A 21,281-nucleotide genomic window follows, 5' to 3' on the forward strand; every position below is an offset into this window, starting at 1 on the left:
TTGTCGTATTTGGTACAGCAAATTCTTTGTAAAGTGGTTATACCATGGACTACATGTAGAAGGTCATAGAGCCTAAATCCAGCTCAGTAACATTTCAGATTTTTATAAGTCATTTGGCCACTGTATGTATCTGATCTTTCTATAATAAGTTTGAACACAAATTTTATTACATTGTTTTATCTAGTAGTGTGCAGCCTAATGTTATCCTTTTAATTGATGAGGTGTAATATTTGTCATGTTGGTAGAACAGAGTATAGCTGCAGTGTATGATTTAAGTAGGTATTGCTGTAGGTGTTTATACACATGTGCACATGTTGATGCTTGTCAATAAGATGCAGATGTTTTAAGTATGTTCTCCATAATGTATTTTTAGGATTGAAGAAGCTTCACCACCAGGTTGTGGATTTTGCCATATTCCATATGATGAATTGAACATGCCGTTCCCTGCTCACCTCACTTATTGTTACAACTGCAGGAAGCAAAAAGTTCCTGATGTCCTTTTCACCACAATTGATCTTCCTGTAGAGGCAGCAGTTATTGGGAAGGGATGTCTTATTCAAGCCAGGTATTGATCAAAATTTTCTCCTGGTAAAGTTTTAGAGATCTTCGAAAGAATTCCTGTTGCTAAAATCCAGTATGTTATCAAATCTGAAATTTTGACGCTGAATTGCTAGGCATTAATGACAGTGTACTAGGGTATGGGAGGAGAAGGAGAGCCTTCTCCCATTGTATTGTGTGTCATGTTTGCTGATGGAACCCTTGGTAACTTTTATGTGGGCACTGTTGTGTTTTGTCTGCCTGGATTAGAGTTTTCATGCTTTAATTTGCTGTTTGCCACTGCTAACGTGAACATTTACAGCTATTCCCTTGGAAACTCAACTGTTAAAGTCAATTGTATTAATTCTGTGCTTGCATCCATAACTGAACTTTATCTCTGTAGAATTGTCAGCTATATCCAGCTTATACTGTAGTCTTTGAATTTTGAAAAGAGAATAAAAAGATTTACGGTGAAGAAGGAAGGGTTAGCTGTGTACAGTCTGTATGGGGTGGCCAGCTACACGAGTAGGTAACTACTACCCTGGGCTGAGAGGATTGTCGTTTGTAACCTATCTGGATGACTATAACAAGTGTAATAAGGTCTGCAGTGGGACCTGTCTTGTTGAACATGTGGAGGGGGTGATGGTCTCCACTCTGTTCATGTTTGCTAGTGATACCGCACTGAGGGAGACCAGTCAATACAATACCCTTTGAGTTTTTTTTTCTTCTCTGAGACGAAGACACACATCAGTAAACTAGAGTGAGTTCAGTGGAGGGCCAACAAAAGAGTAAGGAGCACATGTGCTGGACTTGAAGGATACAGGGGGATCTAACAGTATCCTGTCCAGACCTATGGGGAGGTAATGGAGAAGATGGAAAAAGGATTGTGTGCAGTGGAAGGGCAAGAGGCATAAACTGAAATAATAGAGATTCATACTGGATATAATGAAAAGCTTCAGCCCCGTGAGGACAGTGAGGCAGTGGAGCAGATTGCCTAGAGAGGCTGTGCACTCTCCATCCTTTGGGAGTTTTCAAGACCAAGCTGACCCTGCTTTGTGAAGGAGGTTGTACTTCTCATGTGAGATTTTTTTAATCACCCTACAGTTACCATTCTCTGAGTTGTGTTAGAGAAGAATTATTGGAGCTACTGTAGAGGTGTATTATGCAGTTCTCCTTTGGTATTTTCCATCTTACTAAACCGTGTGTTCAGGACCAGTTTGGAAATCAACTTTGTGTCACGGTGTTGTGCCTGCTATGTCTCTGGAGCGCTTGCAGATGTCCCATTTTCTTTAGAATAGTTTCTCAAAAACATTCCCAACCTCTGATCAACCCTCCCCCTAAAAAACCAAACCAAACCAAAACAAAAGCCTGGAGCTACAGTGACAAAGATTTTTGAGGTAAACTTCACAACTTGATAGGGTTGGGTGAATTATCACATTTTGCATAGTCAAGCAGTAATGGTGGTCCTTAGAAGAAAGTGTGTGACTGTATCATTAAATTAAAAGCTGTTGTTTGTTTTTTGAATGACAGTTTGCCACTGAAAGTAGGTAATCATTACACAGGTGTGGTGTTTGAATTTCAGCTTATGGGACTATAAACTCGAAGAGTGGATGGACTATGACTATCAGTGTAGTCAGAGATGGTATTTGTAGTCTCTTTTTTTTCCCCATGGAAATACAAGTATTTTTAATCTTGTTAGTGCTTGAATTGTGAGAGCATTTGATTTTTCTTCTGCTTATTTTCCTTTATTCTCAAGTGTGCCTTGAATAACTGTATTAATATGAATTTTTAAAGTTCTACCAGTAGATGTAATTTCCCATACTTGTACGTGGCGCACTTAAGAGATTTGCAGCAACAGAAATATGAAATAGATGTTTGTTAGTTATTCAGTGCTGTCAGACTATTGTGAAAAATGACCTGTGTGTTTCTATTTGATAGCAACCCTTAAGCATATTTTAAGGAAGGAGACGTGACTTTGTTCAGTAGTCTAGAAAAATGCAGTATTTCTAATTTTTGTATACTGCCTTGATAGAGAATATTCTTTAAATATTGCTGAAGGTTGCATATTGTTCTACTTTGTTTCCTTTTTTGTTGCATGTTTTTACTGATAATTAAAACAGTTATTATTAAAAATGAAGATCAAATCTTAGTTATCGAGGCTTAGTGCATTAGTCTGCCTTGATCTTAATGACAAGGTTTACTTTATTTTTTTTACATGATTTTAAAATATATTATAAAGAAACTATTTGTATTAAGTTATACGTTGAGGGGGGAAGATCAAAATATACTGTTATCCCTTTTGGTTTTCAGTAGTCCATTGAAACTGTTTCTCTGCTGATGCCATACACCACTTCATCTTGTCAGGTTATGCCGTCTAAAGAAGAAAGCTCAAGCAGAAGCAAATGCAACATCTATCAGTAATCTCTTGCCATTTATGGAATATGAAGTGCACACTCAACTGATGAATAAACTTAAGCTGAGAGGAATGAATGCTCTGTTTGGGCTAAGAATTCAAATCAGTGTGGGTGAAAACATGCTAATGGGGTTGGCAGTAAGTACAGTTTTAATCTTGGAATTCTTTTGCTTTCTTACAGTATTTTGGAGACATATAAGTGTTGTGGAATTCAGGGTAACTAGAGATATTAAAATGTTATTTTAAGAAAAAATTGAAGTGATGGAAAGTAGTAAGATGCCTAAATGTTGACAAATGAGGACAGACTGTCTTTCAGTGTCAGAAAAGAAGATTGGAACGTCTTGATTCTCTGCTAGAGGAGAAGATTACTAGAAACGAGATGAGAGGAAAAGAAGCTTTAAATAGTTTAATGGCATAAATTACAGAAAAAACTATCGTGTTCTTTAAAGGTCCTGTCAGAGATTCCTGTTCCTCAAGTTGCATTACCGTTCCATGACAAAGAAGGTCAATTAAGTCTCTTAAATACATGCTTTGGTTAGTTGCCAACAAGAGAAAGATCTGTTGCCTCTTCTTTAATGGCACTGAAGAAATAAATGATAGATTGAAAGTGTCCTAAAGTTAGTGAGGAAATGTTAAATCACAATATTTTCTAACCTTGTTCTGTCATGTGGGGTTAGAACAGTGAATTATGCTTCTTCCTGCATCAGTGTAAGAGGATGCTTGGGTAATATTGACTGGTTTGCATTTTCTTTTGTCTGAACTGGTGATCTGTTTCCTGTGAATACAAAATGGAACTGTCACAACTTCAATAATACTGTAAATGGTTTAGACAGGTTTTAAATCCTTGAAACTGGGAAACCATCACTTGCCTATGCAAGATATACTAATGCCAAGGCCTATATCAACATAATTCATTTTGTAGATACAAATTCACAACAGTTTAGAAGAACAAAGAGGTTTTATTTTGTATTTTGTTTGGAACTTTTAGGTAAGTTATGAGCTCTGTCATGCATCATCCATCTGTGAGAAAGAGGGAGTTCATAAAATAATTGTTCTACATAAGTAAACTTGTAGAGAGCGATCGTGCTGCAATGTACACATCATACTGCATTGTAGCATAAGCATTATTTATTGAAAACTATTTCTATGGAAATATTAAAAGCATGCGCTTGTTTAAGAGATTTGAAGATGCTGAAGAGTATCATTTTTCTTAATGACTTCTTAAAAAGTCTGCAACAGGTGTGTATCTAGCAGCTTTGCCAACACCTGGTGGTATTCAGATCGCCGGGAAGACTCCAAATGATGGCAACTATGAGCAGCATATATCTCACATGCAAAAGAAAATAAATGACACGATAGCAAAAAACAAGGAGCTTTATGAGATTAACCCTCCAGTAAGTAAAACTTTTGTGTTCTTAAAAAACAAGCATTCAGAATCAAACACATACATGATACGTATATCCTTGAATTCTTAGATTGAATCACTTTGAATGTAAATTGTTTTTTAATGTATTATTTTCACTATTTTTTGTGAACATACTGCAGCTTTCAGGTTTCATAATCTACATAATCAAATCAGTTTGATCTTGTTCAGATTTATTTCTCAGTTATTTTCAGAATGTTCTGATTCTTAGAACTGTAAATAAATTGCTTAGGATTGGAATTACTTTGAAGCTATGTAGAGCAATTGTTAATTTGATACCCTTTTTAGGAGCTACCTGAAGAAATCATTGGGTCTCCCATTCCAGAACCAAGACAACGTTCCAGATTGTTAAGATCTCAGTCAGAAAGCTCTGATGAAGTTACAGAGCTAGATCTTTCACATGGGAAGAAGGATGCTTTTGTCTTGGAGGTGATAAATGTTTTCAGTACTTTCATATTTTTATTTTCCTGAAATACACATGAAAAAAGGTGGAAAAAAACTGTAACTCATTCCCAAAGACAATTTTTAAATTGTATACAATTTTTTCTATTTAGTATCAGTAGAAAGAAAAATCAAAATTTTAACATTTTCTCTTCTTAAAGTTGTTTAAAGCATAGTTACTGTGTACCTCTATTGACAATATCTGAAAAAAGATTTCGTGAGCATGTCACAGGGTATAGAATTATAACTAAGCTGGTAAGAATTGTTCTTCCATTTGTTCGACCATTTTCATTAGGCACTTTTGCAGTTATCGTACTCTGTGTGCACCAATGGGAATGGAATTATATCCTCAAAACAAAAATGGTGAGAGGTGCTCTTTGAGGTACTGCATTGAAATTGATGATCAGAAGATATTTGTTAAAATACAAAACGATTGAATGCCTCTCTCAAAAACAGGATTATGTTAAAGCATAAAAGCCCCCAGAGACCTTTTTGCTGCAAGAGACCCTTTGGAGAAGTTACAAAAAATGTCTGAAAAAACATATGCCCGGCCTCCATTTTACTTCCACATTTCTCAAATGGCAGAGGGATAGCAGTAAGGAAAGCGAGGTGTATTTCTGTTGGGTGGCCTCGTTGAGAAGGTCACAGAATCACAGAATCACAGAATTTCTAGGTTGGAAGAGACCTCAAGATCATCGAGTCCAACCTCTAACCTAACACTAACAGTCCCCACTAAACCATATCCCTAAGCTCTACATCTAAACGTCTTTTGAAGACTTCCAGGGATGGTGACTCCACCACCTCCCTGGGCAGCCTGTTCCAGTGCCTCACAACCCTTTCAGTAAAGAAGTTCTTCCTAACATCTAACCTAAAACTCCCCTGGTGCAACTTAAGCCCATTCCCCCTTATCTTGTCATCAGGCACGTGGGAGAACAGACCAACCCCCACCTCACTACAGCCTCCTTTAAGGTATCTGTAGAGAGTGATAAGGTCGCCCCTGAGCCTCCTCTTCTCCAGGCTGAACAAGCCCAGCTCCCTCAGCCGCTCCTCGTAGGACTTGTTCTCCAGGCCCCTCACCAGCTTCGTCGCCCTTCTCTGGACCCGCTCAAGCACCTCGATGTCCTTCTTGTAGCGAGGGGCCCAAAACTGAACACAGTACTCGAGGTGCGGCCTCACCAGAGCCGAGTACAGGGGGACGATCACCTCCCTAGCCCTGCTGGTCACACTGTTTCTGATACAAGCCAGGATGCTGTTGGCCTTCTTGGCCACCTGAGCACACTGCTGGCTCATATTCAGCCGACTATCCACCATCACTCCCAGGCCCTTCTCTGCCGGGCAGCTCTCCAACCACTCATCTCCCAGCCTGTAGCTCTGCTTGGAGTTATTGCGCCCCAGGTGCAGGACCCGGCACTTGGCCTTGTAGAACTTCATGCAGTTGACCTCAGCCCATCGGTGCAGCCTATCCAGATCCTCCTGCAGAGCCTTCCTACCCTTGAGCAGATCGACACACGCACCTAACTTGGTGTCATCTGCGAACTTACTGAGGGTGCACTCAATGCCCTCGTCCAGATCATTGATGAAGATATTAAAGATGACCGGCCCCAGCACCGAGCCCTGGGGAACGCCACTAGTGACTGGCCTCCAACTGGACTTGACTCCATTTACCACGACTCTTTGGGCCCGGCTATCCAGCCAGTTTCTAACCCAACGAAGCGTGCGCCAGTCCAAGCCAAGAGCAGCCAGTTTCTTGAGGAGAATGCTGTGGGAGACGGTGTCAAAAGCCTTGCTGAAGTCAAGGTAGACCACATCCACAGCCTTTCCCTCATCCACCCAGTGCGTCACTTTGTCATAGAAGGAGATCAGGTTCGTCAAGCAGGATCTGCCTTCCATAAACCCATGCTGACTGGGCCTGATCGCCTGCTTGCCCTTCAAGTGCTGCGTGATGACTCCCAAGAGGATCTGCTCCATGAGCTTCCCTGGTACTGAGGTCAAACTGACATACATTACAAGCAAAGATCAGCTAGTTAAGGACTGCATTATATGGTCCAAGCAGAGTTCAGCTCATTTTTTTTACTGTTTCAGGGAATTCTTCCCTCCACCTTATATATAGACCATGGTACATGTGGTTGGAAGGATAAGAGGAGTTTTCTATGTGGAATGGAAAATCATAAGTGCATAAGAGAGTATGTTATAAATGCTGCTCAGAGTAGGGAAAAAACGGATGCTTGGAGAATGAAGCATGAATTTAAGGCCTATGTTTAGTGCCTTACATTATGTCAATGTGTTGGTCCTAGAATATGCGCCCCTATGTTTTGTTGGCACAATTTTTATTTATAGGAAAAAAGACTTGTCATGTGTGCAACCACTTACTACTGTATCCTTTGTTAAGAAATTGAGTATTAGACACAGTATTCGAGGGCTGTAATGAGGCTGCCTACTCTGACCTCAGGTAAAATCATTGGTCACTGGAAATATATAAGAAAGAGTGGTTAAAAAAAAGTCATGTGATGAGGAAATGCTGTGAGATGGTGGGAAGGCAATTACGAGTGCTAAGATTGTCTGTATTTAACAACATCAAAGTACTCTCCTTTTGCTTTTTTAAAATGAGAAAGCTGTGTGTGTCAAGGAGAAGCAGTACATGACAGAAAACCACTTAATACTGGAATTAAGATAAAAGCAATTTCCAAAAAACATGGTAAAAAAATGTCAAAAGCTTAAAAGTAAACTTGGATCTCTTGCAGATCAGTAAGACAATGAATCTACGTAAAAAGTGCACAAAAATATTTACAGAATGCCAGGGTAGATGTATTTTCAGTCTAACCTAAAATAAGAAAAGTCTTTACAAACTGAATGTGTCAGAGTTTATTTCAACAGGAAAAATAATAACCCCCGAATGTGCCTTTTTCCTATTTGATTTTCCATTGCTTATACTGAACAAGGCTTTTTAAAGTCTTGGAAAGATTTTTATCTGGCACCGGAAGAGTCAGGGAATGATCACATCAGTATAATTATAGACTTCATGAGAGCTTTCATAGTCAAGGCTCTAGTTCTAAGTTGTGTAAAACCTTGTTCAGTATTTTAAATTGTTTTAGAAATTATCTTTTTGTTATTATCTAGTGCAGTTCCTGTGTGTTCTGGGTGTGTTATTTTAATACCATTTAATTAAGGTAACTGCTTTCCAAGTGTTAAGCACGCCATAGACTGCTGGATTAGATTAAGAAGTCTGGTTGATGGAATCCTTTTTGAAAATCTCTCCTTAACTGTCGGATGCAGATCTCTTGATTTTTACATCTGATCTCTTTACATGATTTGTTGTTTTTACATCTTTCTGAGACTTATGGCTGGAAGAGCAACATGATTTTTATCTATTACTACTTTTTTTTCCAGATTGATGATACAGACGCAATGGAAGATGTACATTCTTTACTGACAGATGCTCCACCACCTTCTGGTATAGTTACAAACATATTTTTCTAATTTATACTGTAGCCTGTATAACTTCATTTTTATGACATACTGGGCAAAATAGAACATTCTAAGTTAAAGTGAAAATTGTCTTGAAGCGCTCAGTTTGTCTAACATACCTAGGAAGAACAAGTCCCTAAGACTTCTATGGGGATTGATCTGTACTGAAAACAGGTAAACACAGTATTTGTGTGGCATGTTGTATGTCACTGATTTGTACTGTTGCTGTAAATTTGTAGTTAATTGATATAGGCATATGGAGCACCGTATGTTGTTCAAGTATTTTTAGGCGTATAATGTGACATAGTGGTTTTGTATTCCAGGAACGTTTTAATTTGAGGTGAGCAATTTACCCTTCTATAGCAGTCTTGTTTATCTGGTACATACGTATTTTCCTTACTTTATGATTGTGCTATACTGTCAACTCAAATGTTAGTGATTTTCTATAGAAAGCAATGAGGTCACACAATAGGAACAACGGTAGTTTTTAACTTAAATGTGCTTATAGATGTATTTCTTTAAGAGTTATTTAAGAATCCAACACTGGAAGAGGTGTACTTTATCACCCAGTGTCAGCTTGCTGACAGCGATTAGTCAAGAATGTGTGTTGCATTAAAATAAGAGCAAGTAAAACAAACAAACAAAAACCAGTCTGCTAGGAGTTCATAGTTCAGCAGCATCCCAAGAGAAGTATATTTTATGTGTAATTCATAGCTTTTTGTCAAACTCTTCTGTGCATTTGGGTGTTTGCGTTTTAAATCCACGTGCTTTCAGTGTTTGTAGAATTTTGCATCAGAACATGCACCCTTATACCCATTTCCTTACGTTTGTTTTGAATCCGTGACCATCTTACTTCGTTTGCTTTTCTTCCTTACTGTATCGGGGAAGATATGAATCATTGCTTTCTCAGTCTCCTTTATGCCATCTATGGCTTTACAGACATCTCTCATATGCCCCTCAGTGGAACTCTTTGATCTGGATAAGAGGCTAACGTAGCTGTTGATTATACAGAAGTTGCATGGTATGTTTGGTCATACTTGTCATCCCTCTTTTTCTTTTTGAGCTTACCATGCATCTAAGAATATAAATGTTCCATTCCTTATAACTGCTATTAGTATTTACCTTTTAAGTTCTGTTGAGTCCAGAACTATCTTTATCATAGTTATCTATTATTAGAACCAATTTTTTTATTCCTCATACTCTCTATACACAATCTGTCATTGTATATATGATGTTAAAATTTTCTGCGTGCATCAATTGTTTTTTTTATATTGATTTTCATCTATTATCAACTTATTATCTATTGTAGGTCCCACTGCAGTTGATTTTACTACCCTAAATAAGGCTGTCAGCAGTTGCCTCATTTTTTCCTCTTTTGTAGATAAGTTATATTGAGAGTGTACAACCCTGAGTTAAAAATGTCTTCACTGTGAAAATTGGCCATTTCTTCTGACACTGTGTTTAGTCTTTTAATCAATTATATTTTCTTCATGGTATTCTATTCTACCCTTGAGCATATTGTTTTATTGAAGATTCCTTGGTGAAGGATCTTAGGAGATGTCTTTTGATGTCTAAAATAGATTGTGTCAGCCTTTCGTTTACATGTTAGTTGATTCCTTCAGAGAACTCTGTTGGACGTGTAAGACGTCAGTTTATTTGCAAAAGTAATATTGGCTTCTCTTCAGTGTTCTGCTTTTCTACGTGCCCATGAACTTCATTTTCTAGAGTACCTTTGACAGACCAGTAATATCAATATCTGTACTAAGCAAATTAGTAGCTCCCAGTTACTTCAAGGCATCTCACTACCAGAAGATGAAAGGATCCTTTCCTCTGGTAGCGAGGTAATTTTAAGTGAGAGTTTAATTGCAGTTAGTCAGCTATTTCATCTTTTCCCTTTCCAGTTGTTTATATGATTCCTTACTTGTTATTTTGCCCATTTGTCCAATAAATTCTTCAGAAACTTTAATGTAAGACAAGTTCTTAGATGAACACTAAACAAGGGTTTTCTACCATTATGGAAACCTTCACTGTCATGGTGAACATTGATACAAAAAATGCATATTTTTCTGCTATCATTAACTTATCTGAATATTCTTTCTGTCTTAACTTGATTTTTCAACAAGATTTCTGCTTTTGATATTCTGAAAGAAAACTTACTCATATTTACACCCTTTGCAAGCTGATTCACAATTTCTTTTCTAGCTAATTTCGTGCATTGATACAGAGCCCACCAGATTTTTCTCTTTTGAACACATTAGGTGTATATTCAGATTTTCAAGGTTGCTTATTTGCTTTGGATAACTTCTCTTACTGTGCTGTTCAGTCATTATCCTTTTTTTCAGACTTTTCAAGTCTCTATTAGTAAGTGCTAGGAGTTTGTACTCCAGTCTTTAGGCAGTATCTTCAAAGAATCTCTATGCTGTCTTCAAAGAATCTCTATGCTGTCTGTCAAGGGTTAGCTTTTAGCTTCTCCAACAAGCACCTTTTTAGTAAGCTTCCTCATTTGTACTTAGTTTATTCAAACTAAATAGTGGATTTTGGTGTTGAGAATGCTGAAGTGTATTCTTCATCAGAGCAAATGATGAAGAATACACTTTGTATGCTGCTTCTTCCTCAGGACCAGCTAGCAGGGAGTTTCTTGTTTCACAGGGTCTGGGAGAAGTGGCTATGTGAAGCAGTCAGGGAGCATGTCTCACCATGTCGTCTTAGCATCATGGGACATGAGCTACCTAGTCCCCATGGGGAGTAACTCAGTGTTGCATTTCATACTATTTAGTCTCAACATGATGACGCCTCTGGTCTTGCTTTTGGGTATTTCAAGATGTATTCAGAATAAGAATTCTGTAGTCAGAGTATTTGTTTTAGAAATGGTGAGTTCCATCTCTATTATGAGTTTTTCACTTCAGTATATATAACAGAAGCTATGTGTTCTTACATTTATGTTATTATCCAGTATTCAGGAACGCTTGAGGGGAATTACTTGGAAAATTTCAAATGATGTTGTATATGTTTCTTTAAAAGTATTTTGATATTTCAATGTGCAACATAATTTTCCCAAATATTTTATTTACAGGTTTTTACAGTTGCAACACAGAAATTATGCCTGGTATAAATAACTGGACACCAGAAATTCAAGTAAGGTTATTTGGAAGAAAGAAAAAAAAGAAAGAGCTTTTTTCCAAATTGGGTTGAAATATGAAGTAGTAATTTCAGCGATCTCTGAAATACACTGATTTTGAAAGATAAATTTAAAGGATACTCTTGTGTTAGAAATACAAGTGATATTTGGGTCAGAAAAGTAGGGTATAAGAGTATATATTGTTGTGCTTTTTAAAATGCTGTTATCTAACAATTTATTAAAATAACGTGAGTGTTAGAAAGTATCTGCAGTAAAATACGGAATTGTAAGTTTTCGGGCATTCTTAATAATTTTTTAGGTTTTACAGACTCTTAAACAGGTGTTGAAGGTGTTATGTGAGATTCTGAATATGATAACATTAATAGGTTAAGATGAGTAAGAATTTGTAAACCAAATCTGGAGGTAGGAGAAAATTCTGTTAATAATGAAGTTTAAACACTTTAATGAGTGTTGTACGATACAGTTCAGTCCCATGTAAAACAGATGTAAATTGGTACAGTGTAAGACTGCTTTGCAGAAGTACAGGTCGAATCTGAAAACTATGGCTGTGTTAGCAACATGCTTTCAGGTTGATGGGATTGCCAGTGTATCTGTTATGACAGTCCATTATTGTATGTGATTTACATAAATTTTATTTCTGCCGTTGAAAATCATGTAGATGGTAGCATGACTGCTTTATGAAGCAAGTGAAAATGACATACAGTATTTCATATCTTGCTTAATCACTTTTTTCATATATTCATAAGCAATGGTTTGTAGAAATTTTGCCTCAAAATTTTGAGCAACAAGTGTTCTACTTGACTGGCTACAGCTTTTTCCCTTTTCTTCGTATTTCTCTCTCTTTTTTTCTTAACTGTGTTATGAGTTATTTATATTCTTTATGAATTTATGTTTTTAATATGATAGACCTGTGTTTTAAAAAGTGTGTTTGTTTCTAATTCAGATGTTCACAGCAGTAAGAGTATCCAGATTAAGCAACATTAATCTAACAAATCAAACACTTAATAAGAACTTCAATGATCTCTGTGAGAATCTGCTGAAGGTAAGAATAACTGATTTCAAACATATTTTGAGTTGTTCATGTGGAAGCGAAGTGAGGCTATATTGAAAATAACATTTTCTTCATAATTGCTTTGCACATTTAGGCTACACGGGGCCTGGTAAGCTACTCTAAAGATAGATTCAGCCTTAATATATCAAGGATTTCTGAAGCTTTTTCAATCAGAATGACTCCTTTGATTGGTAGTGTATTTTGGAAACTGATATAAAGACAACTATTCTATCCTGACTTCAGACTTCTAATTCTTCAAGAAAAATTAACATGATTAGATGATTTCTGCTATGAATTTCGATGTTTAATTTTTCTGAAGTATACCATACTTTTTTTTTTTAACCTAACACAAATGATGTTTTGTCTTTGGCAGAGCTTGTATTTTAAACTACGATCTATGGTTCCTTGCTGCCTTTGTCATGTAAATTTCACAGTTGCTCTACCAGAGGATGAAATAGTTCAAGTAAGTAAACTGCTTCTTTTGGTTTTCAGCATATAGGCATGTCAGTTTTGGCCTTCAATTAACATGTGCTGCTAAGAGTAAACTGGGCGAGAACTGGATTACTAGTGTGTCTGGGGAATTCTGAAGTAAAACTTAAGGCTGTAATGTTCTGTGAAGAAAAAGGGGTGACCTATCGAGTCACCATGGGATTGCATGGTGTTTCCTGATCATGGTGTATCTAATGACATCTCTTTAGCTAGATAGGAAACAAAAGGCCCTGATCAGATACCCATTGAAAGATTTCATCACGTACTCTGTAAGAATATGGTATACTAGTTTCTAAGTATTTTTTTTTCAGTGTCAAGATGATGCAATATACTTTAATATTTTTAAAACGAAATGATTTTAAGTATAGCATAATTCTTGTGGTAATTAAGCATCTTTTTCTCTTGCAAAAATAGTAATGAGTTTGATTCTTTTTGTCACTTCACTAAAAATGAATTAACAAACATGAAAAAAATTATATCCTGTCAGATGTATGTGCTAACAGACCTTAGAATTATCATTCAAAAGTGATTTATAAATGTTTATAAAATGATTATAAACCTGTGAAGGTTTTTATTGTATCTACTTAGTTTTTTTTTTTCCCCTTCGCTGTTTTCCTCTGGCAAAATCAGTGGTTGTGTTTTATTGTTGTGTTGATTTTTCCTGTTTTTTTTTTTTTCTTCCCAAAAATCTTTTTGGAATTTGCATGAGAGATTAAGTTACTAATATATATTTCTGATTTGCAGATTGCAGTCACAGCTGTTGCAATTACATTTGACAAAAACCAAGCGTTACAAGCCAGTAAACCCCCTATAGAAAAATCACAGCAAAGAGGTAAATTTTGCGACGCACATAAACATGAGAGAGAATCTTTTTTTCTCACTTTTAAAAATTTTATTTATCCTGATACCTAATTAATCTACATTTTAATTGCAATTACACATACACAGTTTTTACAGGGTAGTTCTATAAAATCATAACATGGGTTTTTAGAGTTCAGGTATGTGACCTCCAGCACGGTGACTTAGTTATCAGGTAGTAGGTATTTGTTTGCACCTAATCAACAAACTTATAGTCATATGAAAGAAATGTTTGGTATTTCCTTATTCTGTGTACTGTCTTTGAATTCATTAGACAAAAATATTCATGTAACAGATGACAATGTTTTCATTGTGTTCTGAAGTACATGATGTAAGTCATTAGAGAATATTTGTGCTTAAAACTAACAAATCCTGTCCTTACTTCAAGAAGACATAAAATAAGTTACTCGTAATACTTAAAAAAAACACAACAAAACAAAACAAAACAAACACCCAAAACAAAACAACAAAAACAAACAAAAACCTTAAGTAGTTCAGTGATATTGTTTGAGATCAGTGAAAGCATGTAGCATTGTCGAGGGAGAAGTCTACTACAATCTGCCTTTGTCTTTCTCATAACAAAGCACCATCATATGCTAGAAATGTATGTATGCAGTCTGGACATAGGAATTTAGACAGGCTTTGAAGATACTCCATTCTGTAGAATGAAACTTAGCAGTAGAACACAGAGCCCTATGTTTTTAAAATATGAGTTATACATTGCCTTCTTCAATAGGAACAGTAAATTGTTTTTCTCTTACATGAAATTATGCTTTTTACTGTAACATATAGCTAAATATGTGCTGTTTACTGTAACATATAGCAGAATCAAGTGTAAGATACATGAATTGACTTAATATTCTTTTTTTTTTTCCCCTGAAAATACTGAATCCTAATAAATAGAACACAGGTTCTGTTCAATTTTGCATCTGGCTTTCCTGTCAAGCATCTAACTGTTCATACAGAACAGCAACAGAACAGTGTTCATGTGCTGAAAAAATGTGTTCTGGTCAGACCGGACTAAACTGAATCTGTAGTGCTTATTATTACTGGCAAAACATTTTGGAAAAATTATCAACTTTGTATGTTTTCTTTGAAGCATCAACAGACAATGAAGAACAGCTACAATTTCCATTGGAACTTAGCTCTGATCCCCTTGCTTCTCAACCATTCTCACCAGCTAAAGGTTGGTTAAATGGAAGAACAGTGAACTCTTTGCTTTTTACTGATTTTGACTACTACTCTCCCACTGTTGCAGTAGCCTTAAATCTGTATTTTCACATGCTTTTAATATTTTATACTACATAAGCATAATGGATATGCTCACTCCTAAAGCCAGGTTTTTTGAGAGTCTGATAAGTTGGCTAATTTTTCTATTTACGTTCCTTTGAGGGTTTCCTCTAGTTCTTCTTTTGTTGTATTCAGTGTATAGGAAATGTAAAACTACTGAATGTTTGGTGTCGTTTCACTTAAAGAATTATAAATTACTTTATAATTGGGCTTGCCTCACACTGCTTTGCTTCTAGGGATGGCCCATACAGATCAACTCCATGAATTTATTGTCAGCTTCAAATAACTTACGTCATATTTTTCGTGGTGGGAAATACTTTATCTAGCAAATGTTGGTGTTTTGGCTGAGCAAAATTGCATGCAGTTTTTTTGAGGTGAAGTGGCTTAAACTTGTATAATAAACAACTTGTACCATGCAGTACTTCTATTAGCTGTTAAGCAGCCTTCATTGAAATCAGCTGTATTTTCTTTCTTGCGTGCTGTTGGAGGATAATCTGCCCACCATCCTGCTAGGCATAGGAAGTTTAGTATGTGTGAATTTTGTAAATATTTTTGCTAAAATGTTACAGCTCCTCTTTTTCTGTTATACCAGTTCTGTAAAGGAGGATGTCTACCATGTTTGTTTGTATTTTCAGAGGTCAGTTTAATTTCAGCAATGATATTCTCATTGTGTTGTATTTTTTTATTATAATACATTTTTCTTTGCTTAACTTCTAATTGTTAGTGCTATGATAATACCAACCTTTCATCCTCAAAAAGAGGAGCTACCCAGAAATTACTGACCAGGATAAACTTTTGAGTACCAGAATGTTTCTGTAGTAGAGACGCTTCAAAACTTACACTCTCTTTCACTGAGGCACTGAATACTTGGTTTTTAAGTACTGGAGCTTAGTGTTCATTGCTCTATGATTGTGTCATGATTTTGAGATTCAGCATTTAATACACAAAAAGGGAACGTGTGTTAAATACTATGGCAAATTCTATCGATTAGTCCCATGTGTAACAGTCTCTGTTTTTTTTTTTTTTTTTTCTCCAAGTCTACTGGTTATGGTTGAGGAAAATAATGTAGCATTTATATCACTTATGTAGCAGCAGAAGTTATTGCTTGAAGGTGATGCAATTTTGTCATTTAGCTTGCTTTTAGTTTTGTTTAAAACAATCAGTGCATTTCTTTAAGTTCTTGAAAGCAAGATGTTCTTTATAGGCATCAGTTATCTTATTAGCATTTTGATTTAAAATGTCATTCTTGCCTGTACGATATAACTGAGCAGTAATGTCTATTCATTGTCCCTAGACTGTGCTAGTTGTAAAATAGGCACTGACCAGTAGAGGGTAGCCTGCTCATGTGTATAACTCTTCTGGGTAGTCTTCACAATCGATGCTGTACTGAAGTTCACATCAGAGGCTTTCAACTAGATAATTATTTAATCTGTCATTTCTTCACAAGTAGGCATTGAGGCTTCCCAGTAGTTATACTTACTTAGCAGTTTGTTTAATATACTGATGACCTTTTTTTCTTATTTTTCTGTAAGATTGTTATTTTTTCAAGTATTTTATACAACCTTATTATATAATGACCGTTAGTATATAAAAAGTTACTTCCCTTGAAATAAACAAAATTTGATAGGTTGTTTTTCACTTAGCAGCTTTTAATTTTTGCATTAATCCAGCTTAAAATAATTCATTAGGGAGAGATTAAAGAAAAAACGGGAAGGGGAAAGTCATGGTTTCATCTGAATTTTTCTTCTATTCTCAAAACATAAGATTCTCAAAACTGATAGCTTACAAGAGGATTGTTTGTTTTGAGTTCTTTGGTTTTTCCACTTCTGTTTTTGCATTTGGCCTGATTTCCATATTAGTCAGTTGCTTATCTTGTTCTATGCTGCTGGTGTGCAGTGTGGAGAAACTCAAGTACTCTTTAGATACTACGTTATTACATGAGCTGAGCTGAAAGTGAGCTAGGAGCCTTTTCTTGGGAAGTCTTGCTAACATCTAGTGGTGTTAGGAGTTGTGTGGTCCTTCTTTTCCCACCCCCAGCAGTGGAATGTGGGGATTTTTGAGGGGTGATAGGGTAGGAGTCTGACGAAGGACTTGAGGAATCTACTTTTCTGTTCTCACATGCCCGTGTATTGTCAGGGCCCTGAGGATGACTGTAAAGTTTAAAGGAGTTTAACACTTACTAGGACACTAATGTAATCTGTTAGAATTAACAAAATGCTATTTTACATACAGGTGTCGAATCCCTGGCCAACAGGCAGGCACATAAAAAGAGTGATGAGAAATTTTGCTTTATTTTCTGGTTCCAGGTATTATTCTGTGATGCAAAAGGGCTTTTCAAAAAACATGCCAAGGAGCAGAAAACATAAAAATAGGTTACATATGTACACTGTAATACTCAAACAAGACTTAAATATTGTACCAAGTTATATGTAACTAAATACTTCTACTGTGACATAGTTTGTTAAAAAGATGTTACCGTGCACTGTAGTATCTAGCATACAGTATAGTAATTACAGAGGTTGTGTTGTTTGCAGTGGAGTTAAGAGTGATGCTTTCACTGGACTGCTTTCACTCCTTATTACCATGAAAATTGTTACTTGTCAATAACAAGTATGAAGATAATGCAGCTGAATAATATTTTAGACGCAAACTGCAAATGTGGAGTTAAGTTCTCCAATTTTTAACAATTTTCATAAAAGTTTTGAGATTGAATGAGGTGTATGTTATAGCCTTGGAACAGAGATTAAGCCATTGTGTATGATTGCTTTTCTAGCGCCAAATCTCATGTACTGTTTAAGTAATATGATCTTTGAACATACAGAGTTTGACGGTACTCAACAGTAGAATGTTCCAGATGCATCTAATCTAGCTATATAGATATATATAGGAAGGGGGGGAGAAATTCTAACCTGTACTTTGTATATCAGTTCCTTATATGACTGTAAAATTACCAGAAAGTAAAGAGGCAAACTAGGGTCTATTAAGATGGACTGTTTGTAGTTTAGTCCATATCTGTGAGGTTTTACTTTCTTCAAAGATGTTCATAAAATCATCTGTAATCGGAGAGCTGTGTGTGTGTGCAAGTGAACATAGGAGAAGAAACGTAAGTTTTGAAAAGCATTGGATGTCTGCCAATATCCTGTTAGATGTTCTTAATTGATGTGAGGTAGGGTTAGAATGGTGTTAAATGGCTTTTGCTGTGCTTGGATTGATCAGAAAATGTGTGAGACTAGAGACAAGTATAATAAAATAGCTTTCTGTCAAAGTTCTGACAGTCCTAATGTCAAAGGTTGAGGCCTGAGTATACATTATTCTTCTAACACATTCACTGTAAGATATTGCTACCCTGGCTGACATCTGGTCTTCACAGTGAATGGTTTCTTTTAGGGTAACATTTGCAGTATCCTCATTCCTGTGTTGTTTATTCTTCAGTATAAGTCATAGGGAAAGATCTTAGCTGTTGTTATATTGTTCTTAAACTTACCAGCAACAGTGCATAAATGTTGCCAGTGGTTTAATTGCAATTGGTATTAAAGCCAGGCTTTCCTAATTCTCCCGAGGACTTAAAGATTTAATATTTCACTATGAATGGGATTCATGTGAACAAAAGTGCTTATATTTACTTCTGATCTCACCTAGATGACTATTACAGTTGATAGAGATAAATAGACACTACTGGAACACAGAATAGCTTATCCTAAAATAAAGGTTAATTTTAGGATCAGATGCATCGTGCCCTAAAAATGTCTGCCCCTTCTTATAAAGGGAGCAAGAATGATTAGGTATCTTAAGATGGAAGGAAGAATCCATCATCCCTTTCATAGAGACTCAGCATGCTTGCCATCTCTTCAACACACAAGCAGGAAAAGTTGTGTGCCACTCACCAGTTCTTGTGTTATGACACATGACTGTAAGTAGGACCTTTTCTGCTCACTGCTTATCAGAGATGTTGCTGTGGTAGATTGCCTAAGTTATGACCGTTTTGAAAGTCTAATCTGTTATTGTGATAAAAGATGCAGAAGTAATAACTGTGAGGTTAAATAGCAGCTCCTGGCATAATATAGACTAAATTTATTTTTGCATTCAGAGCGCATTTTAAGAGTTACTGGAAGTTGAAAGGCCAGTTAAAAGTTAGACTGACACCCAGTTTCTGTAGTGGCAGACTGTAGCAATAGACCATAAATTCATCTACCAGAAGAATGAGAATCACAGTCTTCATTGGACCATTATTTCTAAGAACTTTATTCCTGTGCTGCAAGGGGTGATGAGAGTAAATGTGCTGGAAGTGATGGGTATATTTACTTGTTTCTCTGTTATTGATTAAAGAACTGGTAAGTGTGCCAAGAAAAGTGTAAACAGGATGAAAGGCACTTCTTACAGGAAGAAATATAGATGGCAATTCTGATCACTGACTTTAAGCTTGCTGTTTCTTGCTGTTACTTGTTGAGCTTATTTATTGCCTTGTGTTCAAAGAAAAATCATAATTGATCTCAGTTTTTCCTTTTTTAACTGAAAATCTTTGTTGTTGCTAAGGGATGGCAGGGGAAAAAAGTTGGGGATTCCTTTATTTCGAATAAACTTTGAAGTTTGACTTCTGTAACAAACTCTAACATAAACTCTTGCTTGATTACGTTAAGCTAAACATTAAATGTCTGTATGTAGCATATTTGCTGTCAGAACTGTTTAACAAATAAGCTTTTTGCAAGACAGATTTAGTAAGCTATACTAATTTATAATTAATTTGTGTTATCAAGGTACATTACATAGCACAGTATATATAGAAGGTTTTTCTGATATTTTACTCTAAAACTTTTTTGTAAAAAGAAGGCTGTTAGTCACATCCTACATGACTCTCAGTTATCAGTGCTCATATATTATCTGAGTGAAATTCATTTTATTTTAATAGAGGTCCTGGAGGGTGCAAGTTCCCACACAGGTATTCCTGCTGCTCAGAGAGGTGAGTTTACTTAATTTAGCCATATGCCAGAACAGAATAAGCATTCTTAGGACATTGGTATACTCTTTTTGGATGGATCTTAATCCAGGAAGTGTTTACTAGTTAACTGAGAATGCATGCTCTGGTGTGGCTTAATAATATCATAATATTTTGATGTTTTATAATTACAGAAGTCAGATTTCTTAATAATAGATGTGTCTCTGCCAAATATATTGAGATCACTTTATCTGCCAGAAAATTAGTTTCCCGAGAGAGAGCTTTTTTGCTTTTAATGCTGTCTTAATTTAAAGTTAGCATGTGTTCCTTCCATTTCTTCAGGATAATGAAGAAATGGTGTTTGCAAAGCTTTTGTTTTTAAAGAAGTGCAAACACCACTGCAACTAATACCAAAAAGTCATAACAGAAACAACTCTAGTCCTTGTTGTAATGATAATGTTGGGTGGGGAAGAAGGATAGAATTTTTGTTAAGGAAAATTCATTTGTGTTTAAAATTGAGGTGCTGTTTCAGCTTGTGACTCTTATTATCATCACCAATGTTTTTTTCAGTCTCTGGGTTAGTTAGTGGTAGTTAGGAATTTTAAATCACTATCTGCAGCTCTTCAGGAGGAAAAGAATAGCAATGAAAATTAAACAAGACTTAGATAAGCTTAAAGAAATGAGAGCTTAATACCTAACATGGGATTTAAAAATAAAATAAAATCTAGCATAAGGCATTAATGACTGTATTTGCATGTTTTTTCAGTGATGAAGTCCCAGTCAGGCATTTGGTTCACAACTGTGACCTCACCAGAAATCGGTACACTGGTTTGGACAATTCCAGACCTATACTGTAACTTTTCCTTTAAACAGACCTGGAAAGGGATGTTCATTCTCTCTCAGACAGATAATTGCTTCCTCAGAAGGAGCGTTGAGATGAGCAAGAGACATCATCCATATTTTTTTCTTTGTTTTTTTCTTTTGTTTTTCTGTCTGTGTTTTCAGCAACGTCAATTGATTACAGTTCCTTTGCAGACAGATGCAACAGCTGGATAGAGCTCATTAAACTGAAAGCTCAGACCATAAGGCGCGGATCAATTAAGACAAGTAGGCGGCTGTTTCTACCACGTTATGATAATCTGAGACATATCTCTGATTTCCCAGTGGTGAATAGTGGAGTTTCTTGCCCAGCAGTAGTATTTCAGACCGCATATAGAATGAATACCTGAGTGTGAAAACTGC

The 21,281-nt window shown here is 36.1% G+C and overlaps 1 protein-coding gene across 30 annotated transcripts in view; it reads left to right on the forward strand.

The window, feature by feature from the left end:
* C2CD5 (C2 calcium dependent domain containing 5) overlaps window positions 1-21,281 on the forward strand; it is a 69,216-nt gene that overhangs the window by 43,817 nt on the left and 4,118 nt on the right. For 18 of the 30 annotated variants that reach the window (XM_068655413.1, XM_068655438.1, XM_068655323.1 and 15 more), the window contains 12 exons: window positions 374-565; window positions 2,902-3,088; window positions 4,180-4,344; window positions 4,662-4,802; window positions 8,202-8,265; window positions 11,353-11,414; window positions 12,362-12,460; window positions 12,843-12,932; window positions 13,703-13,790; window positions 14,916-15,002; window positions 20,013-20,063; window positions 21,045-21,146. In XM_068655413.1, the coding sequence (XP_068511514.1) occupies window positions 374-565; window positions 2,902-3,088; window positions 4,180-4,344; window positions 4,662-4,802; window positions 8,202-8,265; window positions 11,353-11,414; window positions 12,362-12,460; window positions 12,843-12,932; window positions 13,703-13,790; window positions 14,916-15,002; window positions 20,013-20,063; window positions 21,045-21,146 (1,328 nt within the window). The remainder of the gene's footprint in view (window positions 1-373; window positions 566-2,901; window positions 3,089-4,179; window positions 4,345-4,661; window positions 4,803-8,201; window positions 8,266-11,352; window positions 11,415-12,361; window positions 12,461-12,842; window positions 12,933-13,702; window positions 13,791-14,915; window positions 15,003-20,012; window positions 20,064-21,044; window positions 21,147-21,281) is intronic. The other 12 variants (XM_068655333.1, XM_068655453.1, XM_068655496.1 and 9 more) reach the window with 3 other exon arrangements.

Source organism: Anas acuta, chromosome 1 (genome assembly GCF_963932015.1).
Source record: "Anas acuta chromosome 1, bAnaAcu1.1, whole genome shotgun sequence".
Taxonomy (NCBI): Eukaryota; Metazoa; Chordata; class Aves; order Anseriformes; family Anatidae; genus Anas; species Anas acuta.